Here is a 26,642-nt window from a genome sequence, read left to right on the forward strand (position 1 = left end):
ATAAACAAAGGTAAATACTGTTAACTGATGGCACATGGGGGGGATTGCAATCATTGCAACGAAGTAAACTATATGATTTGCTGAATGTAAAACTGATGATCTGTTCTGTAAACCTTCACTCAATACACAATAAAAAGTTTAAAACTAAAACAAAACCCAGCAGGTTTACTCTTGGTTTCAGCAGAGCTTCCAGACTAAGACATACTAGGAAGAATGGTCAGTCACTGAAAACCTTATAAATAATAGTGGAACATTGTCAGATATACTACAAGAAGACCAAAACATTATTAATAGCAGCAGAACATTATCAGATATAGTGCCAGAAGATGAGCCCCTCAGGTTGGAAGTCACTCAAAAAATGACTGGGGAAGAGCTGCCTCCTCAAAACAGAGTTGACTATGACGACGTGAATGTCGCAAAACTTTTGGAACCTTCATTTGCTGATAGGGCACAACTCAAAATGAGGAGAAACAGCTGCAAACATCCATTAATAATTAGAGCATGGAATGTATGAAGTATGAGTCTAGGAAAATTGGAAGTTTTCAAAATGAAATGGAATGCATAAAGATCAACATCCTAGGCATTGATAAGCTGAAATTAACTGGTATTGGCCATTTTGAATCAATCATATGGTAACTATGCTCAAAATGACAAAGAGATATGGTGTCACATTCATCATTAAAAGGAACGCTATCATAGGCAGCATTATATTGTACTTTACACTAGATCTTGAAATGTTCCTACAATGAAGACCTGTTAATACCACTATGATTCAAATTTATGCATCAACCACTAAAGCCAATGAAGATGGAATTAAAGAATTCTGGTATGGTGCTATAGGATAAGTACTCAACCACAAGGTTGGTTTTAACTGTAAGGTCAGTAGTTCAAACTCACCAGCTGCTCCTCAGAAACTCTATACCAGGTCTCTATGGATCAGAACCCACTCGACGGCACTTACCAACAACAACAACAACCAACTTCTTCAGTCTGAAATTGATCAAACATTCGATCAATATGCATTGATAATTACTGATGATTGAAAGGCGAAGATTGGAAATAAAGAGGAAGGATTTGGCCTTGGAAAATATGTCTTTGGTGATAGAAATGATGTTGAAGATCGCATATTAGAATTTTGCAAGACCAATGACTTATTCATCACAAACACGTTTTGTAAACTACATAAATGGCAACTGTACACATGGATCTCACCAGATGGAATACACAGGAATAAAACTGACTGCATCTGTGGGAAGACACAGTGGAAGAGCTTAATATCATCAACCAAAACAAGTCCGGGTCAGACTGCAAAACAGACCATCAATTGCTCATAAGCAGTTCAGGTTGAAGCTGAAAAAAGTGAAAACAACTCCATGAGAGCCAAAGTATGATCTTGAATATATCCCACTTGAATTTAGAGATCATCTCAAAAACAGATTTTGTGCATTAGACACTAATGATTAAAGACCAGAAGAATTGTTGGATAGCATCAATACAGAAAGAAAGCAAAAGGTCATTAAAAAGATAGGAAAGAAGAAAAGACCAAAATGGATGTCAGAAGTAACTGAAATTTGCTCTTGAGCACAAAAGAGCTAAAGCACATGGAAGAAATGAGGAAGTAAAAGAGCTAAAGGCACTGGTGCAGGAATTAGTGGAATACACATGGAAATGTTTCAACAAACTGATACAGCTCTGGAGGTGAACACTCATCTGGTCAAGTGATTGGAAAAAGATCCATATTTGTGCCCATTCTAAAGAGAGGTGACCAACAGAATGTGGAAATCATCAAATAAACTACAGCCCTTCAGGATGGATTGCATCTCAACATAAAACAAAAATTCTCAAAACTGCACTAATAAAATCATGATAATTGGAGAAAAGATTAAAGCTGTTCACGATTTTTTCAATTTTCTTGGATTTACAATCAACACTTATGGAAGCAGCAGTCAAGAAATCAAAGGACTTATTAAATTAGGCAAATCTGCTGCATAAGACCTCTTTAAAATGCTAGGGAGCAAAGTTTAAGAACTAAAGTGTGCCTGACTCAAGCCAGGTCATTTTCAATTGCCACATGTGCATGTTGGATACTGGATAATGCAGATTGTAGAAGAATCTGTGCATTTGAGTTATGGTACTGTAGAATAAGATTAAAAGTACCATGGGCTAACAGAAGAATAAATCTGTCTCAGGAGAAGTGCAGCCAGAATGCTCTGCAGAAACCAGGATGGCAAGACTTTGTCTCTCATACTTCAGACTTATTATCAGGAGGAACTAGACCCTGAGACGGACATCATGCTTGATAAAGTGGCCAGTCTGAGGGAAAAAAGGAAGGCCCCTCTAGTGAGCTGGATTGACAAAGCAGAGCAGCAAAGGGTTTAAGCAACAATTTTGAGAATGGCACAGGATGGGGTAGTGTTTCAGTGTGTTGTGCATAAGGTTGATTTGAGTCTGAACCAACTTGAAGGCATCTAACAGGAACAACAGTGCTTATGGTTCTGTAGGATAAGCACTGGACTGAGAACCACTAGGTCGATGGTTTGAGCCCACCAGTGGCTCCTTCAGAGATAAACTCTCCAGATTTTCTGCTCTGGAAAAGATTTAAGAGCCTCAGAAACCCGATACAGGTTCACTAAGACTCCACTTGACAGCAGCACTCAACAACATACCTATTGTTATAATCCCATTTGGGAAAGACTTGTCTTTGCTATGTTATGAGGCAGGGTTTGTGTAGGGTGTATTTTGAATCAATCTCTTCTGAGATATAAAAGAGATTAAACAAGTAAAGCAGAGATTGGGGAAGAGATAACATGCTACAAGAAAACTGCCCAGGATCAGAAGCTCAGACATAAACAGAAAGAGAAAAAGACTTCCCCTAGAACCAGCCCCCTGAATTCCGACTACTTGTTGAGGTGGAGTCGGTTTTGACTTATAGCGACTCTGAGTAGGGTTTCTGAGGAGCCTTTGGTGGGCTTGAACCGTGAACCTTGTGGTCAGCAGTCCAGTGTCCACCCTACATTGCCACACCAGGACAGAGATTAGTAATCCCTAAACTGTAAGAAAATAAATTTGCTTGTTAAAGCTATCCACTTGTATTTCTGTTACAGGTAGACCTTGAGTCCTGGGGCTTCCATTCGGCTTCCCTAACTTGGTGATGGAGAAACTGAGTCTCAGGTAAGGGTAGTGACCTGCCAGGGCTTCCAAACAGTTGACTGCCCTTTTTTGAGGCTGGAGTAAATGAGCGAGAGCGGCCGGCCTGAGGGGGAAGAGGGGGTGTATCGGGGCGGGCCCACAGATCAGAAGTTGGGGTTCCCGGCTCTGCCCAGATGGGGCAGAGCCCTAGACGGTGATGGGCGTGGCCTTGGCTCCCGGCTCCGCCCCGCCGTGCCCGCCCACTGACCACCGACGCCAGCGGAGTCCAGCGTCCGAGGGCCTTTCCGTGGGCGCCGGACTGCCGCTGAGGTCGTGGGGGCCTGTGGGCCGCCCGGAGGAGGCGCTGCGCCATGGACGGGCCGCCCTTCAGTGAGGTGGCCTTGGACCAGGCGCTAGCCGCGCCGTGCGAGCTGGACGTTGCGCTGTTGACCGACATCGAAGGTGCGTGGGAGCAAGGGGCAGGGGCCGGGAGAATCGTCCCTCCGGCTGCACGGCGGTGGGCAGCGCGGGTCCCCAGCGTTTCTGGGCTGTGCGCTTGGCGTTTCCGGGCCCCGCCGAGCCTCTCCGGTGTCCCCGGGCCGCAGAGATCCCACGCCGGATCGCGCCCAAGTTACTCTAGTGTCACAGGTGCCCAGGTTCCCGCGCCCCCCGCCCGGGCGGCCGCGGTGGGAGCTGAGATCCGGAATCGCCAGGACAGCGCCACCTCCGACCGTGACGTTAGCGCGGGGTTACTTGTGGTCATTCCCTTGGGTCGAGGAGTTCAGCGCGGCGCAAGAGCTCCTGCGCAGGCGCACATCCGGTCCCGCCCCTCCCCTAGGGTTCGGTGGACTGGGTTGGCTCTCGGTCCGGTGAGATGCACAAGCACGCAAACCCGTAAATAGATAAATAGTTGTACGTTGGGGTGAGGGGTAAAACCATCAAAAGAGCAGGAATGACTGAATTTGGGGATACCAGTGGCAGCAAGTACACCGGTCAGGGGCTGTTGTTTGTGCACTGTTCTGGCATATTATTGCGTCAAGATTGCTGTGTGGGACTTTGAGGAACACGGGCCGAGTTGTAATGACTAGTGGGAATACTGAGACCAAGAGCCCAGGAGCAAGCTGAGAACCTCACATAACCTGGGTGGCCATGTCTGTGGGTTTAACAGTCTGAGCCTCCCACTCCTACCACACTGCAGCCTTGCCGATTAGACCTATCCCTAGTGCAGGGGTGGTGACCTTTTTTCTGCCAAAATTTATAACATCATTCATGGACCCATACAAAATTATCAACTTAAAACTTAGCCTGCTATATTTGGTCAAACATTTAACTCATCTCTAATGTGACAGCTGGAACTGCGGTATGATTTTTGTGGGTTTTATAGGCCCGCGGAGTTCTCGGGTGGCACTGTCGGTTAAAGCGCTGGACTGCAAAGTCACTTTGAACCTCAAGGTCGGCGGTTCAAGCTCACCAGCCGCTCCTTGTATAGACAGGGTCGCTGTGGGTCAGAAGCACTTAACAACAGCAACATTACTGCCCGTGGATCTGACGTTTTCCACCCCAGCTCTAGTGCTATGGGAGGAAAGAGCTTAGAAGGAGGGAACCTGATGGAAGAAGTTTTTCAAAGCTGGTCAAGTGGTTGGTGGCAGCCTGTCCCAGACTCTGCAAGAGGGGCTGCCGGCACTGCTCTGAACCTCAGAGCTCCCTGGGCCTCACTCAGGCCATTCCAGGCCTGAGTGTAGTGCCAGTGGGTGTGCCGTGAGAGTCAGAACTGGGACCTGAATCAGGTCCTCTGGGCCTCAGTTTTCCTGTCTGAAAGAATAAGGATGAGAGTGCCCCCATACGGGAGTTGGGAGTGTGGAACTGGAGATAATGCATCCCACCAACACCAGCCTAGATTTCTCATCAGCTAAGTTTTACAACAGTTATCTTCCCTGATTCAAATACCGGCCCTGGGGAGCACCTCAGGCCCTTGCTGTCCAAGCGATGAGGAAACATTGAGGCCCCTGGACACTGGGGACCCCTGTTTGCTGGGGGTGGGGGACTGGGAGGACATGGAGGTTTACCCACTGCAAAAGAGGGTTTTACTTAAGCTGTGTGTACTATTCCCCCAATTTCACAATTAGTCTTTTCGTTGTAGAAAAATTAGACCATGCAGGTGAGCAAAGAAAAAAAATAAAATTCTCCTTAAACCCACCACCCAGAGATAAACCCTAGTAATTATTTGGGGGATTAGTTCCTTATGTGTATGAGAAGGCTTCAAAAAGTTTGTGGAAAAATAGAATTGAACGATAATGAAAATTTCCCCAGAACTTTTTGAAGCCCCTAATATATATGGTTTGGCATGGCTGCACACTTTCAATCTACTTTTAAAAAAAGAAAATCATTTTATTGAGGTATAAATTGCATACCATAAAATATAATTTGCTTACCATGAATGTACCCATGAATGTGCCTGTTTTAAGTGTACAATTCAAGGATTTTTTGTAAATATGCAAAGTATGTAACTATCGTCAGTTTTACAGACCTCTCCTGTCTGTTCACAATGAACTTCCATTTCCAGCTCCAGGCAGAGACCTGTTAGAGCCTCAGTCAGCCCCAGGACCAGGTTGGGGAGGGGGATGCTGGGTCTACCTTTGGAGGAGTCCAGGGTGAGGAATGGGGGCACCAGGCTAGAGATCCAGGAGGCAGTAGGGAACCTCCCCCCAGAGGGGGCAGTCTGAGCAGGGTGTGTTTTAGAAGTTCTTGCTGGCTGCTTAGGAGGAGGATCATAACATAAGCAGGTAACATTTATTAAACATTTACTATATGTTAGACCTGTGCTGCCATCTTTGTAATCCTCCAACAACCCCAAGAAGATAGATGTTAATCATCTTACAGAGGAGACTGTCATACAGCCAGGCCATACGGAGTCTGGATTCAAGTTCTTAATCAGTACAATCCTAAGACTGGGCAGGGAAAGGGACAGCAAATTGAGCAGGGAACGTAGGAGGTAGCTCTCTGTAAGTTATACTGTGAGTGACTCCCAAAGGGATCAGAGGGCAAATGGTCAGCCACTGCCTTCTCCCCACCCAGAGTGGCATCTGAGTCATCAAACTGGAGACTGGCCCTGGAGAGCCAACTAAAGGCCTCTGCCAAACTCTCTGTCATATCATGGGGTAGAGCTGCCACCTGAGTCCTATCTCTGTGGGTCAGGAAATTGCCCTGGGTTTGAGTCCAGTCTGCTCTGTGTGCTCAGGGCCTCTGCCTTGTAAGTACTCCAGAGGAGAGAGTCTTGCACACATTGCAGGCTGTAACTAAGCCAGAGCCACCACCACCTCCATCTGAGGCTGAATGTATCTAATCTTTTCACAAACTCCTAATTGCAGAAGAGGTGACTGCAGATGGAGCTCAGGGTGATCGGGAAGGGGCCGCATGTATCACCAGGAGACAGGGCCTGACTGTCTGGTGACACGGTGCCTGGAGCACGTCCACATCTGTCCTTGTCTGCCTCACCCTGGTGACTGCCAGAAAGTCATGCATGACTTTCCCATGATGCCCTCCTGGATCCCCCTCCCTATTCCCTTTCTCTCTCCCAGCCTGGGGGGTCCTTCCCAAAGTGCGTATCGTCACCACAGGAGAGGCCTTTTCTCTGATAGAGATGGCACAGAGGGGCTACATGCCACCCACTCCTCTCCCCAGGTTCTCTGTCTCCAGAACTCCTCCTGGCCATACCAAGCACAGACACTCCTGGGAAAAATAATTCTAGACTTGTCACTGCCCAATTCCCAGCTCTGGGTACAGAACTCACTAGCTCCCCAAACTTCCATATCTCCCCAATACTCGAAGGTGCCATCCTTCATTTCTGAGTGGCCTTAAGCCCTAGGGTCCAGCCTGCACACTCACTTCCCTTGCCACCCCTTGTCCTACCATGGTGCCACAGAAAGCCCTACCTGTGTGGCCATGAATGGTGGTTCCCTGCTTTTCTGAGCTGCCATGGATCCAGCCCTAGTGCCACTGAGAAGACTTTGACGGGGAGGAAGGTGCTAGGAGTGGGTCCCAGGGAGACTTTCAGGCAGATGGCTGGGAATTACCTCTTGCCTGTTACTCAGCCAGACACAAACATCCTTAGTGATTGGGTCGGCTCCAGGCAGGGGTCACTGCTGCATTGAGACCTGGGACTGTTGTCAGGTGCGGTTGGGTCGCCCAGATGGAAGTTGCACTGTGGCCTTCTCTCCTGTGAGCTATACCCTCTAACCTCTCGATACACCCTCTAACTCTGGGACTGACGGGGTCCACACAGTGTGCAAGTCCCACGTCCCACAAGGCTCCACAGAGATGGCTATGGTGGGCAGGGAGAGCCTGAGAAAGGCATCTAGCTGGGGTCCTGGTGAGAGGGGATGGCAGGGGAGACTTACAGGCTGTGGGAGGTGCATTTGTGACATGGAGAGACCCATCCTGCGTGGAACTTGCTCCCCACTGTCCAGCTCCCCACTGTAGGCTTTGCTTCTTCTAGTCACACTCCAGGCCTTGGGGGTCCCATTCTCCCTGCAGCCAGAGGGCAGGGGCTCCTGTCTCCACATCCAGACCCTACTTCATGACCCTGGGTAAACTGTTTAACATCTCTGACCTTCAGGCTGTAATCAGTACAAGTGGGAACAAAATAGAACCAGCATCTTGGGGTTCTGGGGATCAAAGGAGTAGTTCAAGTGGAGTGTGTACGTGGGGTGGTCACAGCTGGTCCCCAGTCAGTGCCACTTAGTAGTGGCGGCTCATAATTTGAAGCTCTGCGTCAACATCTGGTACCTGATATGTTTAGCTCAGTAACTGTTAGTGATTATTCAAGAAGCCTGTGTTGGAAGTTTCTAGAATTTTCTAGCCTATGATTCAAAGTTCTGAGTCCCAAAATGGAAAGCAAGGTGGGCCTGGACAAGGCCAGCTAGAAACTATCCCACCTCCTCTCTTACTCCTGGGGAGAAACTACCCCCTCTTTATCTGCCACGAAAGAGCAGAGACTGTATTGCTAGAGGCCCCTTGGTGTACAGTATAGTACACATCATCTGCTGTGATGGTCAGGACTGGGTTCATCTACAGTGGTTCAGGCCCAGGGGCCACCACTGGAGAACAGCTGGAAGTTTGTGGGGAAGCAACAGGGAATCTAAGCGCAGTAGATGTTTCTCAGGGTGCAAGGGTGAGGACCCTGCTGAGGAGTTGGGGGGTGGGGGTAGGGACAGCTAGGGAAGGAAAGAAGCAAGTCTTGCTGAGTTTTCTAACCCTTGATGGCTGACTGCACACAGAATACATCAGGACAGCCTTGGAGATGCAAATCAGAGCATCTTTGTTGTTCCAGTCACACAGCTGGTAGGTGAAGCGAAACAACCAGAAATAAAGAAAAATGATAAAACCCAATGCTGGTGGTGCTCTGGGGAAATGGGATGCCTTGCAGGAGGGTCTTGACCAGCTTGGCAGCTCTGAGTCAGCATGCCACCTGTGAACTGGCACCCCTATTGCAGGTTTCAAATTGGCTGCAGGGCAACAGGCCTGGAGGGGAGGCCTAATTTATACAAAGAAGGGCACAGTTTCACTGAGGGTATTTACCTGGCATCAGAAGACTATCCAAAAAGGCACCTCCGCTCCATGCTCGGAACGTTCTGTCTGAGCCTGGGGCCATACCTGGGCCAGGATGTTTGACCGCCTCTGACCCATCTGCTGCATCTCCAGGTTACAGGATGGGCTCAGCATAATTCAGAATACTCGGCTGAGCCTAATAGATGGCAGTAGGGTCAGCCGGTGTGTAGGACCTGTGAGAAGGTGACATCAGAGTTTGTTAGGTGCACAGCGAATGGAGGAAGGGTATTTCTTGCAGAAGGGACAGCCTCAGAAACATGGCCAGAGGCTAGCAGGGATGCTGGAGGCTTATGTTCCCCACCATGCTGAGCTTGGTAGTGCCCTGTGTGAGCCCTGGGCCAGGTGCCGGAGCTGATGCAGCCTTGGCCTCACTTGAAGCGCTTCCAGATGAGACCTGGCTTCTGATCTGGTGAGGCAGGTGGGAGTGGGCCAGGGGCAGTGGTCTGCAGGCCTCAGGGAGGAGCAGGGCTGGAGTTGGGCCCTCCAGAACTTTGGGCATCTCGTCCCGACTTCTTTCCACACACATTGGTTGAGCTGGAAGAAATAGTGACAGCAAAGGGAACAGAGCCAGATAAAGCCAGGTGTGAATAGTGTGGATATGAGTCTGCAGACCCAGACCCTAGCTTGGCACATGGGGCACCTTGGGTCCATGGCTTTCCTCTGAGCCTTAGTTTCCTCATCTGCCAGAGGACTCGTGCCCAGTCATTCCAGGAGGAGCCAGCATACACGTGATCCCCAGGGCAGCTAGGTGACACAAAGGGCAGCCTCATGCCCCATTGCATCCTTGACCAACAAGGACACAAGAACCAGCCAACCTGCATTACCAAGGAGGCAGTTGGGTACATCTGCAGCTCCCCAAAGTACTTGCCCCATCCGTGCTCCATGGTCTTCATCAGCACCTAAGGTGGTGATCTTGGGAGTCCATGAGTGGTGATGGTGCCAACCAACAGACACTGTGTACCTTCTTTCAAAGTTTGTGCAGAGTTGTGGTCTCTGTTGCACAGGACAATTTCATGCCCAGTCCCTGGAGAATCAGTCTTAATGTCCTTGGCTTAGGCAATGACCCCCCAGGTGGAATCCCAACTCCTTAGCTACCTTCCTGGTATCCCCCACACACACCTCCACACTGCCCCTCCATCACCCCAAGCTGCTTCCATGCCAGAGCCTTGGTGCCTTCTGTTCCTTCTACCCTGAAGGCTCTTCCTCCTTTTCTGAACCCCTCCCTCATTTCATTCGGGCTGTATTCAGATAGCATGTCCCCAGAGCCCTGCCTGGCTCCCTCTGCCTCAGCTTCTCCACTGTGTTCATTGCTGCATACAGCCATGCTTGTCTGTGTGGTCTTCCTCACTGGGATAGAAGCTCCATGAGGGAAATTCCAGAGCTGTTCAGCTGCTTACCCAGCACCTGGCACAGGCCTGACACATAGTAGACACTTTGGAAATAGAAAGTGCTAGCAAACTGTAGGCTTTGTGGGTAAGGCTGGTATGCTTTCTGTCCCAGGAGGTGGGCAAGCAGAGTTGGCGATCCAAGGCCTTTTAACAGCTGGGTTCATGACCTCTTGGCCGCACACCCCTGTTGGCCTCCACAACTCTGTGATGGTCAGCACTGGGCTCATGCAAGATCATGGCATGACTAAGACTCAATGGGAATACACGCTCTGATTGGTGACCACGCTCGACACCGATAAGGGGAAGTGAGGGAAAAACAGCAATGAAGCGGTGAGCTAAGCCCTACAACGTTCAATAGACTTCTGTGAACCCGGATGAAGACCTGGTTGGCAAGACCTGGGACCTGGGCAATCTTGGGCCCAGAGTCAGTGACATAGACACAGAGGACTAGAGTGGAGAGTGAAGAGTCCAGCTGATAAGAAGAGAGGGCATATGCATAAGAACACCCACACTTGCAGATAATACCCACTTATCCTGGCTTCAATGACTGGATGATCAGAGCTCAACCAGAAGTAAAAAGAAGTGGAAAAAAAAAAGTATTCTCATATAATTTGATGAACTTGACCTACACCTATGGAAGCAGCAGCTCAAAAGAGGGAACAAGTCCTTACAGCAAGAATCATTCCCACCCCCTCCACACACAGAGTAGACAGGGATGGGCAACTTGGACATTGGCTACCCAAAATGGGGAGCAGGGGGCTACAAAGGCAAGAAGTGACTGGCTTACAAGCTTTCAAGAGGGAACCTAGATCCAGAGGGCCTGGAGGAAGGTAGAATCTCCAGTGTGTAGTATTCAATCTGTCTAGGCGGGGCTGATGCAATGAAATGCAGACGGGTCTCTTGTGATACAATAGTGAATAATTGTTATCAGGACTGATTGTGAGGGTTGGAAATGTAAAGGTAGATGTTTTATAGCAAGGAGGGGAGTGATTAACTTTTCAGTCTAGGAGTGGAGGCCCCTAGGACCATCAAGGGAGAAGAGCAGAGAGCGGGACCCTATCCAGAGAAAAAGTGATGCCTGAAACGGAGGCAGAGATGATGACGTGGAGCGATGGAGCAGCTGGAGACTTTAGATCCAGAGAGAGAAAGCAACAGTGTGCTGAGGACCTGGGGGGCACTGGGGAAGGATTGCATGAAGGGGATTGTAACCATGGCAATGAGAAGATATACGATAGAATGAATGTAAAACTAATGTTCTCCCATGTAAACTATCACATAATTCACAATAAAACATTTAAGAAAAAAAAAAAAAAAGATCATGGGGCCTCAGGGAACAAATCTGCCCTGAAGACATTGGCACTGAATAAATAGGAATTAAAGGCTGCCCTGCCTGAGTCTGCCTTCAGAGTGAGGTTTGAAGGGGAGAGAGGGAGGTGGGGTTCAAGTTTCCTGTTGGACCCTGATAGAATCAGGACAGGGCAGAGAAGAGGAGGAAGAGGGAAAAAGACTGCTATTTGGGCGTTGCAAGTACAAACCCACTGAAGTCTGAGCCTGTGCCTCCGCTCTCTCCCCAAGTGCAGAGTGTGCTCTAGGAACCAGCGGTGCTTTAGAATCTTGCTGAGAACCCAGTGAGAAGGTGTCATCACTCAGGAGATAGTGGCCTTAATATGCAGGACTGCAGCTGTGGCCAAGCTTGGCACCCCAGGCTGCTCTCTGGACCCACCGTTATTATTGTTACTATGTGCCATCGAGTCCCTTCTGACCCATAGCCACCCTGTATAGGGTTTCCAAGGAGCGGCCGGTGAGCTTGAACCACCAACCTCGTAGTTCAAACCGACTTTGCAGTCTGGTGCGTTATTAGCTCACAGCGTCACACCAGAACTCCCTGGACCTACTAATACCCCTTCAAAATAAAAATCCCTGCCAAGGGCTTGTGGAGCTCTGATAAGAAGACTTCAGGCAGTTTCCACTTATCCTTCCCATTCTGGATTATTCATTTTGCCTCCCTGGGAAGGAGCAGTATTTGTGTTTTGCAGAGTTGTTATCCTAGATCTCATTCCCCACAGGCTCAGGGGAGAGGGTGGCCCAACTCTGTGTGTGACTTCAGGCTGCACCCACAGGGTATATGTGTGTGTGAGGGTTGGCGCACCAGTTTCCACCACAGTCAGCCCTGGCACCCAGATTCTCCTATGGAAGTTGGCTGCAGATCTGGCCCCTAGAGAGAGTGAAATGGGAACCCAAATTTGAGGGAGTGAGATGGGGGCCTGGAGGTGCTCACACCCCATTTCTGGAGGAGGCAGGCTTCTCCTCATGATACTTGGTACCTAGAGACCCCAGTCATCTTCCTGTCTGCATCTTTACTTGAGTGCCCTAGAGCCTGCTGCTCCTGGCCACAAAGTCTCCATGATGAAAGAGTGTAGCTAGTGGTCTGTGTTTAGGACATTCTGAGGCCTGGGATCCAGCCATAAATCAGAGTTCTTGTGGGTCAAAGCTTCGGCCTTGCCTTAAATTCCACAGGAGAGGCCAAAGTGGGCTTCTTTTCTGTGTGGGGGTGGGGTGGGGTGGGGAGTGTGTGTGAAGGTGCTAAGGTACTTGAGAATTGTGTGGTCCTTGGAATCCCTCCCCAGGCCTTTGAAGAGAGGGCCTGAGGACCTCATCTGGGAAAGTGAGGTCTGGGAGCTGTAAGGTGAAAATGGCTCCTGGAAAGGGAGAGAAATCGGGACCAGACGGGACCCCAGCCCCCTGTAGCCCCTGACTGCCCTGGTTCAGCCTCTCTCTGGAGGCTGGGCCTGGAGCCCAGAAGAGGGACAGCCAGTTCTGTCTCAATGCTTGTCAGCTTGGCTGCGAAGGCCTCTTGCTCAAAAGCCAGAATGTGCAGCCAGAGCTGCCGGCCAGGCTCAGTCCTTGTGTGTGTCTGACCTTTACTTCATACAGGTGCCCTCCAAAAGGCCCCAAGAGCCTGCCACGTTAGAGTAGATCCCCTGCCTCTGTGTTTTGTAGTTCCCTCACCCTTGTCAGGGACTGGGTCCCTAATCAGCACCCCCAAACCTTAGGGCAAATAAATGAGTGGGCTGCCCTTGGTGAGTGCTGAGGGACTGTGAGATATTTTGGTAAAGGGTAGACCTCATTCTATCTCAGGCTCAGCATTCCTCCCTGCCACACTCCCCAGAAAGGACATCTGTACTGGGAGTCAGGATACCAGGGTTTGAGGACTACCTGGAAGTGTGGTGCGGGCTAGGGGTTTCCCCTGGATCCTAGCCCATCAGTTCCCCCAGGAGTGGGGTTGACCTAGGAGTGGGAGTCACCACCAGGCGGTCCTAGGCCTTGTTCAACGTTCCTTGGGTACTTATCTTCCTTACTGCTCCCACTCACCGCTAAGGGAAACGTGACTGTCCCGTTTTCTAGAGGAGTTAAGCAGGCTTAGAGCAACAGAGACTACGATATCAGGGAACCAGTGATCTCCCTGCTAGAGCCTTCTCCTCCCTGACTTCGCGCCCTGTACCCACCCCACGCCAGTATCAATGGAAGGAACCAATGGGGCTGGAGCTGGGGGAATCTATGACCGCCAGTAACCCCAGCGAACTCCGGCGCCGAGCGGGTTAAGGGGTAGCGCCCACGAGTAACCCCGGCCTCATTCAGTGCCGGGGTGAAACCAGAGCTCCGCCGCCGTCTGAGGGCGGGGCTAGGGGCGGGGCCCGGAGGGTTGCGGTGACGAGGCGCTGATTGGCCGCGCGCGCTCACCCCATGCGCGGCCCGCGGCTGGGGGGGGCGTGTCCCGGGCAGGTCCGCTGGCTTTAAAGCCTTGGGCGGGCTGACAGGTGGAGTCCTCCGCGCGCTCGCTAGGGTCGGGGCAGGGCGGGCCGCCTGGACGCCCCAAGTGGGCGCGGGCTGAGCCGTGGAACCATGGACTGCACATTCGAAGGTATTTGAGGACCCTCGCCCTAGGCTACAATCCCCCACCTCTGCTGTGTGGTGCTATCTCGGTTCCCACGGTGGTGTTAAGGAACTTGGACCTAAGATCGAGCCTCTGGAGGAGGCTTGTGGACCGTCCCACCATCCCAGCAGTTCTCTGTCTGGCCCAGGGGAAGGGCTATGTAGAGACCCGAATCAGCACTGAGATGTTGGAGGGAGTAGACAGCATTCCTCCAAACTCTTCTCCCTAGGAAGCAGGGCGGAGGGGATCTAGTTGTCCTTCCGTGTCTCTGGGCACCTGTTTGGTGGCCCTGCTTTTGGGGGTCTCTAACCCATTGGTTTCCAGACCTGGATTCAGCCAGTTTTTCTTTTAGAGCCTCAGTTTCCCCATTTTCACAGGGCCTCTTGCCGACTGATGGCGCCAGGCTCTTGAGTGGGGCATCCTCAGTTGAAAGCACTTTTGACCTGTGTAATCTTGGAGGGCTATGAAGGGATTTGAGTGAGAACCCCAGGGAGGCTGAGCCTGGTATTATCCCCTGCCCGCAACTCTGCTGAGGCTTTTAGGAACTCCTCCTGCAAGACACCTGTCAGAGGGACGGAGGTGGGCAAAACTAGCAGCTCCTTAGAAGGGTCAGATCTTTTCTGTTTTACAAATGTAGCAACTGAGGTCCAGTAGAACAGGCAACTGACTTCTGCTCTACCTTGAAAGGGGGGGTGGGGGGGTGGGCAGGGCTAGAAGCTCAGGGGCTGGGGAGGGGCTTCTGGGTTGTAGGCCCTGCAGAGATCCCTTTGACCCAGTGGGTGGCTGCCCTGAGTGGGTTAGAGGGAGCTGGGCTGAGCCTTCCAGGCCGCAGGCTGCCAGCTGGAAGAGAGGGCTGTGACCAGGCTGGGGTGAAGGGAGAAGGGTCCCGGGCTGTACCAGGAGGAAAGAAGGACAGGCTGCACTCCCTTTGATAGAGGAGAGACAGAATTCCCAAATAGCCAGGTTGGATCCCACAGGGTTTGTGCCTGGAAAACACAGATACCCTGGTTGGCTGTGAGTGAGCAGCAGCTAGCTTGGCCTGAACCCCTGAGGAATGGGTTGATGATGTCAGCTTTGCCCCTGGGTTCCTTGGGGGTGGGGAAGGATGGTGAAAAGACAAACTGGTCTGAAGCCCCTGTGGGTTCCAGCTCCATGTGGCCAAATGTCCAGGCATTGGGTCAGGCAGGGTCAGACATAAGGTCTGTAAATCATGTTCTGAGGTCACACTGCCTTTCTAGAGCCTCGCTTTTGGAGGGTGACGGCTCAACTGGGCCTCCATGTCTAAATCCTTGCTCTCAGTGGCTGAGCCATAACCTGTTTTACATTTTCTTGCCTTTGCCACACTCAGCATGCAGGAAGGCAGAAGGTGTCCTAACTCTGAGGTGGGGTCCTTCTGGGGGACTGCTCTGCTGCCCTGGGAGTAGTAGGGTGCTGGCTTCACAGTGGGGCTGTTCATGGAGGATCTTGAGCCAGTCTGTCTTTCACTGAGCCTCGCTTCTCCATCGGAAACTGGAGGGAGCTCGTCCATGTCTCAGCAGGCTAATTCTGTGTCCAGAGGACACTGTAGGATGGCCTGGAAGGACTGGTCAGTGGTGGAATGTGGGCCTCTGTCTTGTGCCCACCTGCCCCCTTTGGGATGAGCACAGAAACTACCTGGCCCAAGGCTCTTCCCGCCAGAAGCTCTTGTCTATCTGTCTCCCCCATCAAGGACCTGATGGGAGGGGATCTGTGAGGCTTGCTCCCATTTCACAGATTGAGAAACTAAGGTCCCAAGTGGGGCCAGGGCAAAGCTATACCTGGGCTTCTGGACGCCCTTTGTCCTGGGCTTGGTGGCTATACTCCTTCACAGAGATGGTCCTGGTTGGGGGTAGTGATGGAGTATGGATCAGGCAAGAGGCTGGTTAGAAGGATTTATCATCTCCTGAGCAAGCGCTTAGAGGCTGGTTTGGAGCCCACAGTGTGTGTGCGCGTGTTGTGTATGAAGGCTCAGAGCTGGACACTTTCAAGAGCCTGCTGCCTGAAGACAGGAGTGAAAACTCACTAGTATCCACAACATCTCTAGCTCCCCAAAAAATGACGTTTTCTTGTCGTGTTCACGACCTAGAGCAGCAGCGCATGGGCACATGGTGGATGATTTAGGTTGAGTGCCTGAGTGTGTGTGTGCTGTGGACAGAAGGGGTTAGCAGGTGTTCAGACAAGTTGGTAGTGCCCGTACTCTACTCCGTCCCAGCTGCAGAGCAGGTTAGTGATTCTCATAGTGCTGTTGCAAGGGCTTTGGGATGCACCTTGAGCACCCACCAGCCATCACTCAGAGGCCAGAGCAATGGTTGTGGTCCAGGAGCGTGGGCTTGTTTGTGTGGGTGGTCTTGTGTCAGGTGGCAGTGCTCACAAGTGTAGGCTGTGTGCACAAGGACATGCAGGTCTGCATGTGCAATGTGTGATGTGGTACTTGTCAGGGACCAGCCCTCCCAGTGCCAGCTCACACACATGTCCTTTCTCTTTCCCAGACATGCTTCAACTCATCAACAACCAGGACAGTGACTTTCCGGGCCTGTTTGACACCCCTTATGCTGGGGATGGGGCAGGGGGCACAGAGCTGCCCAGTTCCAATGCCAGCTCCCCCAGCAGTTTGTCCCTGCCGCCTGCCATGCTGGGCTCCCCACTTGAAGGCCTCCTGGGGGGCTCCAAGGCTACAGCACCCCTACCCCAGTCTCCTTCCCAGACTCCACCCACCCCATTGAAGATGTACCCATCTGTGCCCGCATTCTCCCCTGGTCCTGGTATCAAGGAGGAGGCAGTGCCACTAAGCATCCTGCAGACCCCTGTCCCGAAACCTCAGCCCGGGGCCCTGCTGGCCCAGAGCTTCCAGGGCCCGGCCCCACCCCCGCCACTAGGCAGTTCGATCCCTGTGGTGGGCTACTCCAGCCCTGCTGCAGACTTCTCTACAGGTAAGGAGGTGATGGGAGGAGGGAGGTGGATTCCCAGGGGCCCAGGAAGGAGGAGAGGGTCTGCTGGGATAGAGGGGAGGGAGTTGCCAAATTTTAGGATTGGGTCTCCACTCTGCCACTTAAAAGGCCTGCTCTGAGCAGTACTGCAATACAGGTGGCCTTCAGGTAAGCACTGATCCTACTCTGCCAGGGCTTGTCTACATCAGCACTGCCCAGAAGAATGCAAATGCTTGTCTGGAGCATAGGCCCAGAGCCCCAGGCAGCTCCCAGGAAGAGTCACTGGTGAGAGAGACCCAAAGGGCAGTTTTAAAGTGGGTTCCAGCTGCTTCTGCCTTCAGCTCCACCCATCTCTCTGCAGGCACCCCTTCAGTGAGCTCCCAGCAGATGCTGACTGGCCAACCCCAGGCTTCCCTACCAGGAGCACCACCTGGCTCCATGCACACCCAGGTCCAGAGTACTGCTCCCCAGCAGCTTCTGACAGCCACAGCGGCCCCTAGAACGACCACTGTGGCCTCACAGATCCAGCAGGTCCCAGTAAGCAGATCTGGTCTGGTGTTGGGGAGAGGAGCTTGCCCCAGGCCCAGACACATGGCTCCTGCCTGCCTCCCACCCCCAGGTCCTGCTTCAACCTCACTTCATCAAGGCTGACTCACTGCTTCTGACAACCATGAAGACAGACGGAGCCACTGTGAAGACGGCAGGCATTGCCTCGCTGGCCCCCAGTGCCGCCATGCAGACCGGGCCCTTGCAGGTAGGCAGTTGGGCAGCTGGAGGGGTGTGGGGCCCATACACACATACACTGCCTGATAACCATGCTGCTGCCTGTAGACCCTGGTGAGCAGTGGGACCATCCTGGCCACATTGCCACTGGTCATGGACACGGACAAGCTGCCCATCAACCGCCTGGCAGCCAGTGGCAAGGCTCCTGGTGTGGCCCAGAGCCGTGGTGAGAAGCGCACAGCCCACAATGCCATCGAGAAGCGCTATCGCTCTTCCATCAATGATAAGATCATAGAGCTCAAGGACCTGGTTGTGGGCACTGAGGCGAAGGTGCGGGTGAGGGCCTGGCAGGGTACAGCCAGGTGACTGGGGTGGGTGGGGCTTCGGGGTCTATAGCCCAGACAGACTTGGGTTCAGTGCCCCAAGTAAACTTGATAGAGAATCTCCTGGTCACCAGGGACTGCTCTAAGCTGCAGAGACACAGCAGTAAGTGAGAGAGGCACAGATTCCACCCTCAGGGAGCTGTGATCTCAGTGGGGCGTGGGGGCCCTCAGTGTTTGAGGACACCAGATACAGAGGGAAATGGCAGAGAAAGGATGTGAGAGGTGGCAGGTCTCCATTGGCTATGGGTGGGGGAGTGGTCAGAGAAGGCTTCACTAAGTTGAAAAGTATTGCTACTAGGGTACCCGTTCATGCATGCATGAGTTTATTTGAGACAAAACATGTTTAAACATGCCTCTGTGCTGAGTGGATGACTGCGGACAGCTTCGCAGAAACTTACTTGTCGTAGTCTTGTTGGGGCTCCAACAAAGAAGGGCCAATGAAAACAGTGGCCTTTGACAGGATCTGCTGGGCCAGGTCAGTTCAAGGCATACAGGTCAGCTTGGAAGGTGATGGTGATGGGTTTTGGATCCCAAAGGGGTCATCTTAATAGTTTTCTCAAAGGACTGGACCTTTTTAGAAGGAAGTTCTAAGAAACCTGAAAACTGCATTCATGAGAATAAGCCCAGGAAAGTTGCACTTGGGAATTGTTTTCGGTCTCGACAATGCACCTGCTCATTTTTCCTGGATAGTAAGGGTGGTTCTACCAGAATTTCATTGGGAAACCTGATCGCATCTACTCTCCAGCCTTGATCTTGCCCCTTTAGACTTCTTTTTTGTTTCCCAAACTGAAAGAACATTTGGAAGGAGCTCACTTTGTGTCCCTAAAGAATGCCCAAACTGCCATTTTGACAATGGTGTAAATTGGGGAGCACAGAATTATTTGGGATGGGGAGGGGTGGTTAGAGAAATGGAAACACTTGTGAAGTTTATAAACCTGTTGTTGTTAAGTACCGTGGAGTCGGTTCTGTCTCATAGTAACCCTGCACAGGGTTTCCAAGACTGTAGATCTTTACGGGAGCAGAAAGCCTCATCTTTCTCCCACAGAACGGCTGGTAGTTTCGAACTGCTGACCTTTCGAACTGCTGACATTGAGGTTAGCAGCCCGACTCGTAATCAGGATAATGCACTCCACCGCAAGGTCAGTTTGAACCGCCGAGTTTGAAATGCAGGTAGGCGGTTCATAGTCACTAACCACTTCTCAGAAACCCTACACGGGGTCGTTATGAGTCAGAACCAACTCGAAGGCACTAATTAATACCAACAACGATTTGGTAGCAATATTTTTTGACTTTCATCTATGCAAAGGCCTAGAGGAGGCAAGAAGTTAATAATAGTAGCAGCTAGTCAAGCACTGTTACATGCAGCTTACATATTAGTTCTTCTGCCATCCTGGGAGGTAGGTCTGACTAGGGAGAGGCAGCCCGTGTAAAGGGAACAGCAAAGGCCCAGAGGCAGCTGCTTATTAAAGCAGCCCGCTCTCCTGTACTCTCTCCCTCCTACCTGCTGCAGCTGAATAAATCAGCTGTCTTGCGCAAGGCCATCGACTACATCCGCTTCCTACAACATAGCAACCAGAAACTCAAGCAGGAAAATCTGAGTCTGCGGACTGCTGCCCACAAGAGCAGTGAGTTCTGGCCTAGGCTCCTACCCCTGACCAGGCGCCATTCCTGGCCCCGCCCCTAGCGCAGGCCCCGCCCTCACTCTCATCCTTTGCCTCTTTCTAATTCTGGCCTTCCTCTGGCACTAAAGTGGCCTCTACCCCAGCTTCTAGCACCTTAGGGGTTAAGCTACCTCCCAGCCTTCTCCACTCAGGGCCAGCAGCTGATTCTGGTAGGGTGGGGTACCTGTCTTCACTTGCAGCCCTGCTCTTTGCCCGTCTACAGAATCTCTGAAAGATTTGGTGTCCACATGTGTCGGGGGAAGTACAGATGTGCCCATGGAAGGCGTAAAGCCAGAAGTGCTGGACATACTGACTCCACCGCCCTCGGATGCCGGCTCACCCTCCCAAAGCAGCCCACTGACCCTTGGTAGCAGGGGCAGTGGTGGTGGCAGTGACTCAGAGTCCGACAACCTGGTCTTGGAGGACAGCCAGGTGGGGCCCCGTGGCACTGAGCCCTGTCCTCCTCCAAAGATCCCCTCTGAACACCAGTGCTGGGTCAGGTCACCTTGACAAGGTCTGTCCCACCTCCCTCTTGAGAGAAGTCCTGAGGTCCCTCCCCAGCCCCAAGCCCTCACCTGCCCTGACGACCTCACCTTCCAGGGGAAGCTCGCACCGTCGTCCCCCCGCAGCCGGGGTCTGCTGGACCGCTCCCGCCTGGCTCTGTGTGCCCTCGGCTTTCTCTGTCTGTCATGCAACCCCTTGGCTTCCCTACTGGGTGGGCGGGGCCTCCCTGACCCTCCGGATGCCACCAGTGTCTACCATGGTTCTGGACGCAATGTGCTGGGCACTGAGGCCAGAGGTAGGTACCAGCTATCCTGGGCATCTTTGGGAGAGAGGTGGATACTCTTGTGGTTAGACTCCAGGCCTCAGGCTTGGGGCTTTGCAGTCCCTGGGAGCTGTGCCTGCAGCTCTGTCCTCTGCCCCCAGACAGCTTTGGCTGGGCCCAGTGGCTGCTGCCCACACTCGTCTGGCTGATTAATGGGCTACTGGTGCTAGGCTTCTTAGCACTGCTTTTTGTCTACGGTGAGCCAGTCACACGACCGCACTCAGGCCCCGCTGTACACTTCTGGAGGCACCGCAAGCAGGCCGACATGGACCTAGCCCGGGTGAGGGCTTGCCCTGGGACAGCAGGCAGGGAGGGCCCAAGGGACACCAGGCTCCAGCACTGGGAAATGAGGGAGTCACTCCTGGTCCTCAGCTGTCTGCCCTTTTCTCCCCATCCTTGTCTGCTCCTCTGGTCTCCAGCATGCCAGAGCCTTGCTGGTAGACCAAGGCCAAGGGACCTGCAGAGATAGGCTGTGTCCTCAAGGACACCCTCTTACCCAACAAACTTACATTCCCAGGGGGACTTTGTCCAGGCTTCCCAGCAGCTGTGGTTAGCCCTCCGGGTGCTGGGCAGGCCCCTACCCACCTCCCACCTGGACCTGGCTTGTAGCCTGCTCTGGAACCTCATAAGACACCTGCTGCAACATCTCTGGGTGGGCCGCTGGCTGGCCAGCCGGGCAGGTGGCCTGCGAAATGGTGGCTCCTTGCAGGCAGATGCATGTGCCAGCGCCCGGGATGCCGCCCTGGCCTACCATCAACTCCACCAGCTGCACACCATGGGTATGGCTGGGTGTGGAGCAGGGTTAGGGTCCCCCACCCTCTGCCCTACTCTGACTCAGGTTCCTGCTTGTTTCTAGGGAAATACGTTGGTGGACACCTTACTGCCATCAACCTGGCACTAGGCGCCCTGAACCTGGCCGAATGTGCGGGTGACTCGGTATCCGTGGCAACGCTGGCCGAGATCTATGTGGCAGCTGCCCTGAGGGTCAAGACCAGTTTCCCTCGGTCCTTACATTTCCTAACTGTGAGTGGGCATGGGCTGCCCAGGACAAGGACACTATGACTGAGGCGGAGGGGTCTGGGTTTGAGGCCTGGGTCCAGTGTGACAGCTCAGCTCCTTTCCTCCACAGGGCTTCTTCTTGAGCAGCGCCCGGCAGGCCTGCCTGGCTCACAGTGGCTCCGTGCCTCTCGCCATGCAGTGGCTTTGCCATCCTGTGGGCCACCGTTTCTTTGTGGATGGGGACTGGGCTGTGCACAGCACGCAGAGGGAGAGCCTGTATAGCTTGGCTGGGAACCCAGGTGTGCTCTCATTCCCATCCCTTGTCCCCCATATCCTTCATTTCTTGGCCTTCCTCCCCGCAATTTGCCCCATCTTTTGTTCCTCATTCTCTCTCTCTCATGTCCCTCCCTGTGTCCCATTGCTTATTTTCATCTCTTGTTCCCATCCCTGTCTTTCAGCCCTGCCCTTGTCTGCATCCGTTTCTGTTCTTGACCCTCTTCCTTGTTGTTTGTCCCACACCTTGCCCCCATCTCTTGTTCTCTGCCCTCATTTCTTGTTCTCATCTCTCCCTTAACCTTCATTTTCATCCTTTCACCCCCATCCCTCATCCTGCCCCCTCTATTACAGCTAAAGGGGTTGCAGGGAGAGGGCCCTGCTGGGGTACATGGAAGCGAACCCTGACAAGGGTTGGAGGGCATTTGTCTATTTGGGAAGTGGTAGAGTGAGGAAGTGAGACTCGAAAGGGGAGCCATAGACTAGACCGTGGAAGAGGAAGGACCAGGACTCAGGCCCACAGCGACCTCCGGAGAGACCCAAGCACCTCAGTGGTCTTCTGTATGAGTAGAGAAGTAGCCATCTATCCACCAACTCCTGCCATTGGCCTTGCCCTGTGGTACTTTGTAGTGTGGGTCAAGCTGCCCATGTGCCCGGGAGAAAGCCTGGGTATGTCCCTATGGAAGCAGGCACAGATGGTCTGCTATGTGTAACCCTCACCTTCACCTTTCCTCTTCACCTCCAGTGGACCCCCTGGCCCAGGTGACTCAACTGTTCCGTGAACATCTCCTGGAGCGAGCCCTGAACTGTGTGGCCCAGCCCAGTCCTGGCCCTGCATTAGCTGATGGGGACCAGTGAGTATCCCTGACCCCCTCCACCTGGAGTCTAGGAGTGACAGCATCCAGAGGCCTGTGCAGGTGACCTAGGTCCTGCCACTGCCTCCTCCCCGTGTATCCTCTTCACGGCTCAGTTTCCCCACCATCAGGCAAGAGAAGGGAGAGGGGGAGAGATCCCTACCACCAGTCTTCACAGCCAGCCCTCTCCTGCCACAGGGATGCCCTTGGGTACCTGCAGCTGCTTAACAGCTGTTCGGACGCCGTTGTGTCTCCCGCTTGCAGCCTGTCCATTAGCCCCAGCGAGGCCAGCCCTGGTGAGCCTATAGCCCCTCCTCCTCAGCAGTGCCATATCGCTGAGGGCTTGGGACTTGGTGATGGTGGTGGTGGTGGTGGGGGGCTGGCCTGAGTGGGGCCTCCCTCGAGAGCCTCCCTCCTCGGCAGGCACTGACCCTGTGGCCAAGTGGTGGGCTGCATTGGTTGCTGTGGCGATCCATTGGTTGCGGCGGGACGAGGAGGCAGCTGAGCGGCTGAGCCCACTGGTGGAACGTCTGCCTCGAGTCCTACAGGAATCCGAGTGAGTGCTATGAGCTGCCCCGTTTTCCCCTGGGCAGTGGGGGGGGAGACACTGAGGGCTTGGGACTCAGGCTGACCATCCCTCCTCTCCTGACCCACAGGAGAGCCCTACCCAGGGCAGCCCTGCATGCTTTCAAGGCTGCTCGGGCCCTGCTGAGTCACAGTAAGGCAGAGTCGGGGCCAGCCAGTCTGGCCTTCTGTGAGAAGGCTAGTGGGTACTTGCGAGACAGCCTGGACACCATGCCAGCTGGCAGCTCCATTGACAAGGTAAGGAGTGGTGCTGGAGGCCTGGCAGGCCTGAGGGGTGTGACCTTTTCAGGGGCCAAAGGTTATAGAGTAACCCAAGCTCTACAGGTCTGAGGATCTGGCTGATCTTGCTTTTTTGGCTAAGGCTTGGGCCATAGGTTCAGACTGGGGCTGCTGCTGCTGCCGCGTGGCCTCAGTGTCCCCACCTGCAGGTTACAGATGGCAGGTGTCCCATGGTGCATTGCTCTTACACTGCATGTGTACACTTCCACACTGCTGTGCTCCAAGCTGGGCCCTCCTGACCCTGCTCTGCCCACCCCCCACAGGCTGTCCATCTGCTCCTGTGTGATCTGCTCCTTGTGGCACGCACATGCCTGTGGCGACAGCAACAGCCACCAGCTCCAGCACAGGCCTCCCCGGGGAGAGGCGGTGGACCCCAGGCCTCTGCCTTGGAGCTACGTGGCTTCCAGCAGGACCTGAGCAATCTGCGGAGACTGGCACAGAACTTCCGGCCAGCCATGCGGCGCGTGAGTGCAGGAACCCTGGCCTGGTGAAGGGTGGGAGGAGCTATGGCAGCCATCACCATAGCCTTGACACTGCCCCTGCAGGTGTTCCTGCATGAGGCCACAGCCCGGCTGATGGCAGGGGCCAGCCCCACGCGCACTCACCAGCTCCTGGACCGCAGTCTGCGACGGCGGGCAGGCCTGGGGGGCAAAGGAGGTGAGTGTGCCACCAGAGAGGTATGGGGACTCCCACCTGGAGTGCTGAGACAGGAGGATCTTACTGAAAGATTGCGGATAGACAACCAACATCTATGGGCCACACAGCTGCCTATCTTTAAGCAGGCAGGCCCTGGGGCCTAAGGCAGTCTGGGAAGAGGGGCCAGGACCATGCCCTTGCTGGCCACCCCGCGGGTACTCTCCACCCCAAACTGACTGACACAGCCCTTGTGTGCAGGCGCAGCGACAGACCTGGAGCCACGGCCTACGAGGCGGGAGCACGCTGAAGCCCTGCTGTTGGCCTCCTGCTACCTGCCACCCGGCTTCCTGTCAGCTCCCGGGCAGCGCGTGGGCATGCTCGCTGAGGCGGCCCGCACGCTCGAGAAGCTTGGTGACCGCCGGCTGCTGCATGACTGTCAGCAGATGCTCCTGCGCTTGGGCGGCGGGACCACTGTCACCTCCAGCTAGTGGCCCTGTGGTGGTGCCCCTGCCGGAGCCGCAAAGACAGCTCCAAGACTCGGATTATCATCAGCGCTTTTCTTCATGCTGCACTGGGCCTTGTGATCTTCCATCTCTGCGTCCCCCACCCCTCCCAGGCCCATGTGGGCAGACCCCACCACTCCACTGCTCCCCAACTGGACAAACAACAGCAGGAATGTGCTGACCTCTGGTGGCCACTGTAGGGGTTGCCCTGTGGCTCGCAGGCCTTGGAATGGCTTTTCCTTTGCTATCCCCTGCAACCCAGGGAAGACTTGTACATAGTGTACATCCGGGTGTGTCCGCCTTCTGGCCATGGGGGCTCACGTGCTACTTGGTCCTTTGCAGACTTTATTTTCATAGATTGAAAAGTTTTGTACAGAGAATAAAAAACTTATTCCTAATTTGACTTTGGAGTATGTGCTTCTGCTGACAGGCATGCCTAGCAGTAGGGGCCCTTTAGACAATGCCTTCCGCAGCATGAGGAGAATGGCAGGGCCCTGTGGCGTTACTGAGATCCTGCCCTGGGTCTCCCTTTCTGTCACTTTTGTTTCTCCCCACCCATGCCTTTAGTCTTCTCTTCATACCCTGAGTACACATGCTCCACCAGGAACAGCCATGGGGACCCCCTTTGAGCCCCTTCCTCCCTCTGCACCATTCCCAACTAAAGCCTGGCCGCTCTTCCCGGGGAGTCTGGGCAGAAGCCATGGGATATAGGCTGCAGACTTCCAAAACAATTGTTGTATCTTTATTGACTTTTTTTTTCTGAATGCAATGACTGTTTTTTTACTCTTAAGGAAAATAAACATCTTTTAGAAACAGCTCGATACACACAATCTTCAGTGTGAAGCAATATACTAATAAGAACACTAGTCGTCTTAACATTTACAGTCTTCATATATATTATATATATGTATATGTATACATATATATACACTATATAACGAGGCCAGATATAATACACACGTTTACCATTTTACAGTCCTATATACAAGAAGTCGCTAGGGCAGCCCGCTCTGGGAGCTGCATCAGGCCTATTGAAGCATGGACAGAACTGAGGACACAGATGGACAGGCGGACGGACTGGCAGGGGCTGGCCCAGGCTCTTGGTGGCTGTGTAGGGAAGGGGCATCTTGGTAGCCCCATTCCCAGCAAGGGCCTGGGTTAGGCTCTGTGCTGCAGGGCACACGACGCACACGGGAGAAGCGAGCATGTTCCCAACATATATACATTCTATGTAACATATATATAGAGGGGTACACAGGTTGACACAGATTGTGCTGTCCCTGCTCCCGTGCTGCGGGCGCTGTAGACATTGGTCGTGCAGAAGACTAGGGCCCATCAGCCAAAGGTGAATTCTGGCAGCAGCTCCTCTCCTTTTGCACTCCTAGACTGGGCTCCAGGGGTGGGGTGGAGGACTGGGAAAAGGACAAACAGAAGAAGCCATATGGGTAGCCCAGTCCAGCCCCATGTAAAAGCTGGCATCCTCTGAGCATGGGTGCCTGACTCCCCGGGGCCTGCCCAAACCACAAGAAAGCTTGGGCAAAGGCTGTCTGGGTGCATAAGGTGCACTCGGTTAGTTTGTTCCAGAGGCTCTAGTCCCCACCCCAGTGGGTCTAGTGCTCTCCGGAAAGCCTCTGACCTCCCCCTGCTTCCATCATGGAGTCAGGAGTCGCCCTACACCTTCCCTAGGACACCTTGAACTCCCAGTGAGTCCAACTGTGTACCACAGCCCACTGGGGTGGTGGCAACACCAATGTAGGATGTGTGCCACATCATCTCAGAACTTCCAGGAGGTGGTACAAGCCCAGGCCAGAGGCATCTTCTACACCCACTAGAGAGCTTGGGTGCCCCCCACCCCCAAAGGAGTCTGGCAGAGTGCCTAGCCATCCGGTTCTGGGAGCAGGTAGCTTTGGAAGGGGT

General features: G+C 53.2%; 1 protein-coding gene across 2 annotated transcripts; it reads left to right on the forward strand.

Annotated features, from left to right (window-relative positions):
• The first annotated feature begins 3,500 nt into the window (after positions 1–3,500).
• Positions 3,501–24,710, forward strand: SREBF1 (sterol regulatory element binding transcription factor 1). Of its 2 annotated transcripts, XM_006875542.1 has the most exons (21): positions 3,501–3,595; positions 11,069–11,078; positions 13,968–14,046; positions 16,566–17,006; positions 17,365–17,540; positions 17,623–17,757; positions 17,835–18,056; positions 19,620–19,734; positions 19,994–20,258; positions 20,400–20,569; positions 20,698–20,876; positions 21,114–21,375; positions 21,453–21,619; positions 21,726–21,894; positions 22,614–22,722; positions 22,921–23,018; positions 23,146–23,278; positions 23,379–23,544; positions 23,850–24,050; positions 24,132–24,243; positions 24,481–24,710. In XM_006875542.1, exons 1-21 carry the CDS (start codon positions 3,501–3,503, stop codon positions 24,708–24,710), a joined length of 3,534 nt encoding a protein of 1,177 aa, XP_006875604.1. The 2 variants fall into 2 exon arrangements, with proteins under 2 accessions (XP_006875604.1, XP_006875605.1); XM_006875543.1 differs by lacking the exons at positions 11,069–11,078; positions 13,968–14,046 and having other exon boundaries at positions 3,501–3,591.
• Positions 24,711–26,642: the final 1,932 nt, after the last annotated feature.

The sequence above is a fragment of the Chrysochloris asiatica genome, unplaced genomic scaffold (genome assembly GCF_000296735.1).
Source record: "Chrysochloris asiatica unplaced genomic scaffold, ChrAsi1.0 scaffold00331, whole genome shotgun sequence".
Lineage (NCBI taxonomy): Eukaryota > Metazoa > Chordata > Mammalia > Afrosoricida > Chrysochloridae > Chrysochloris > Chrysochloris asiatica.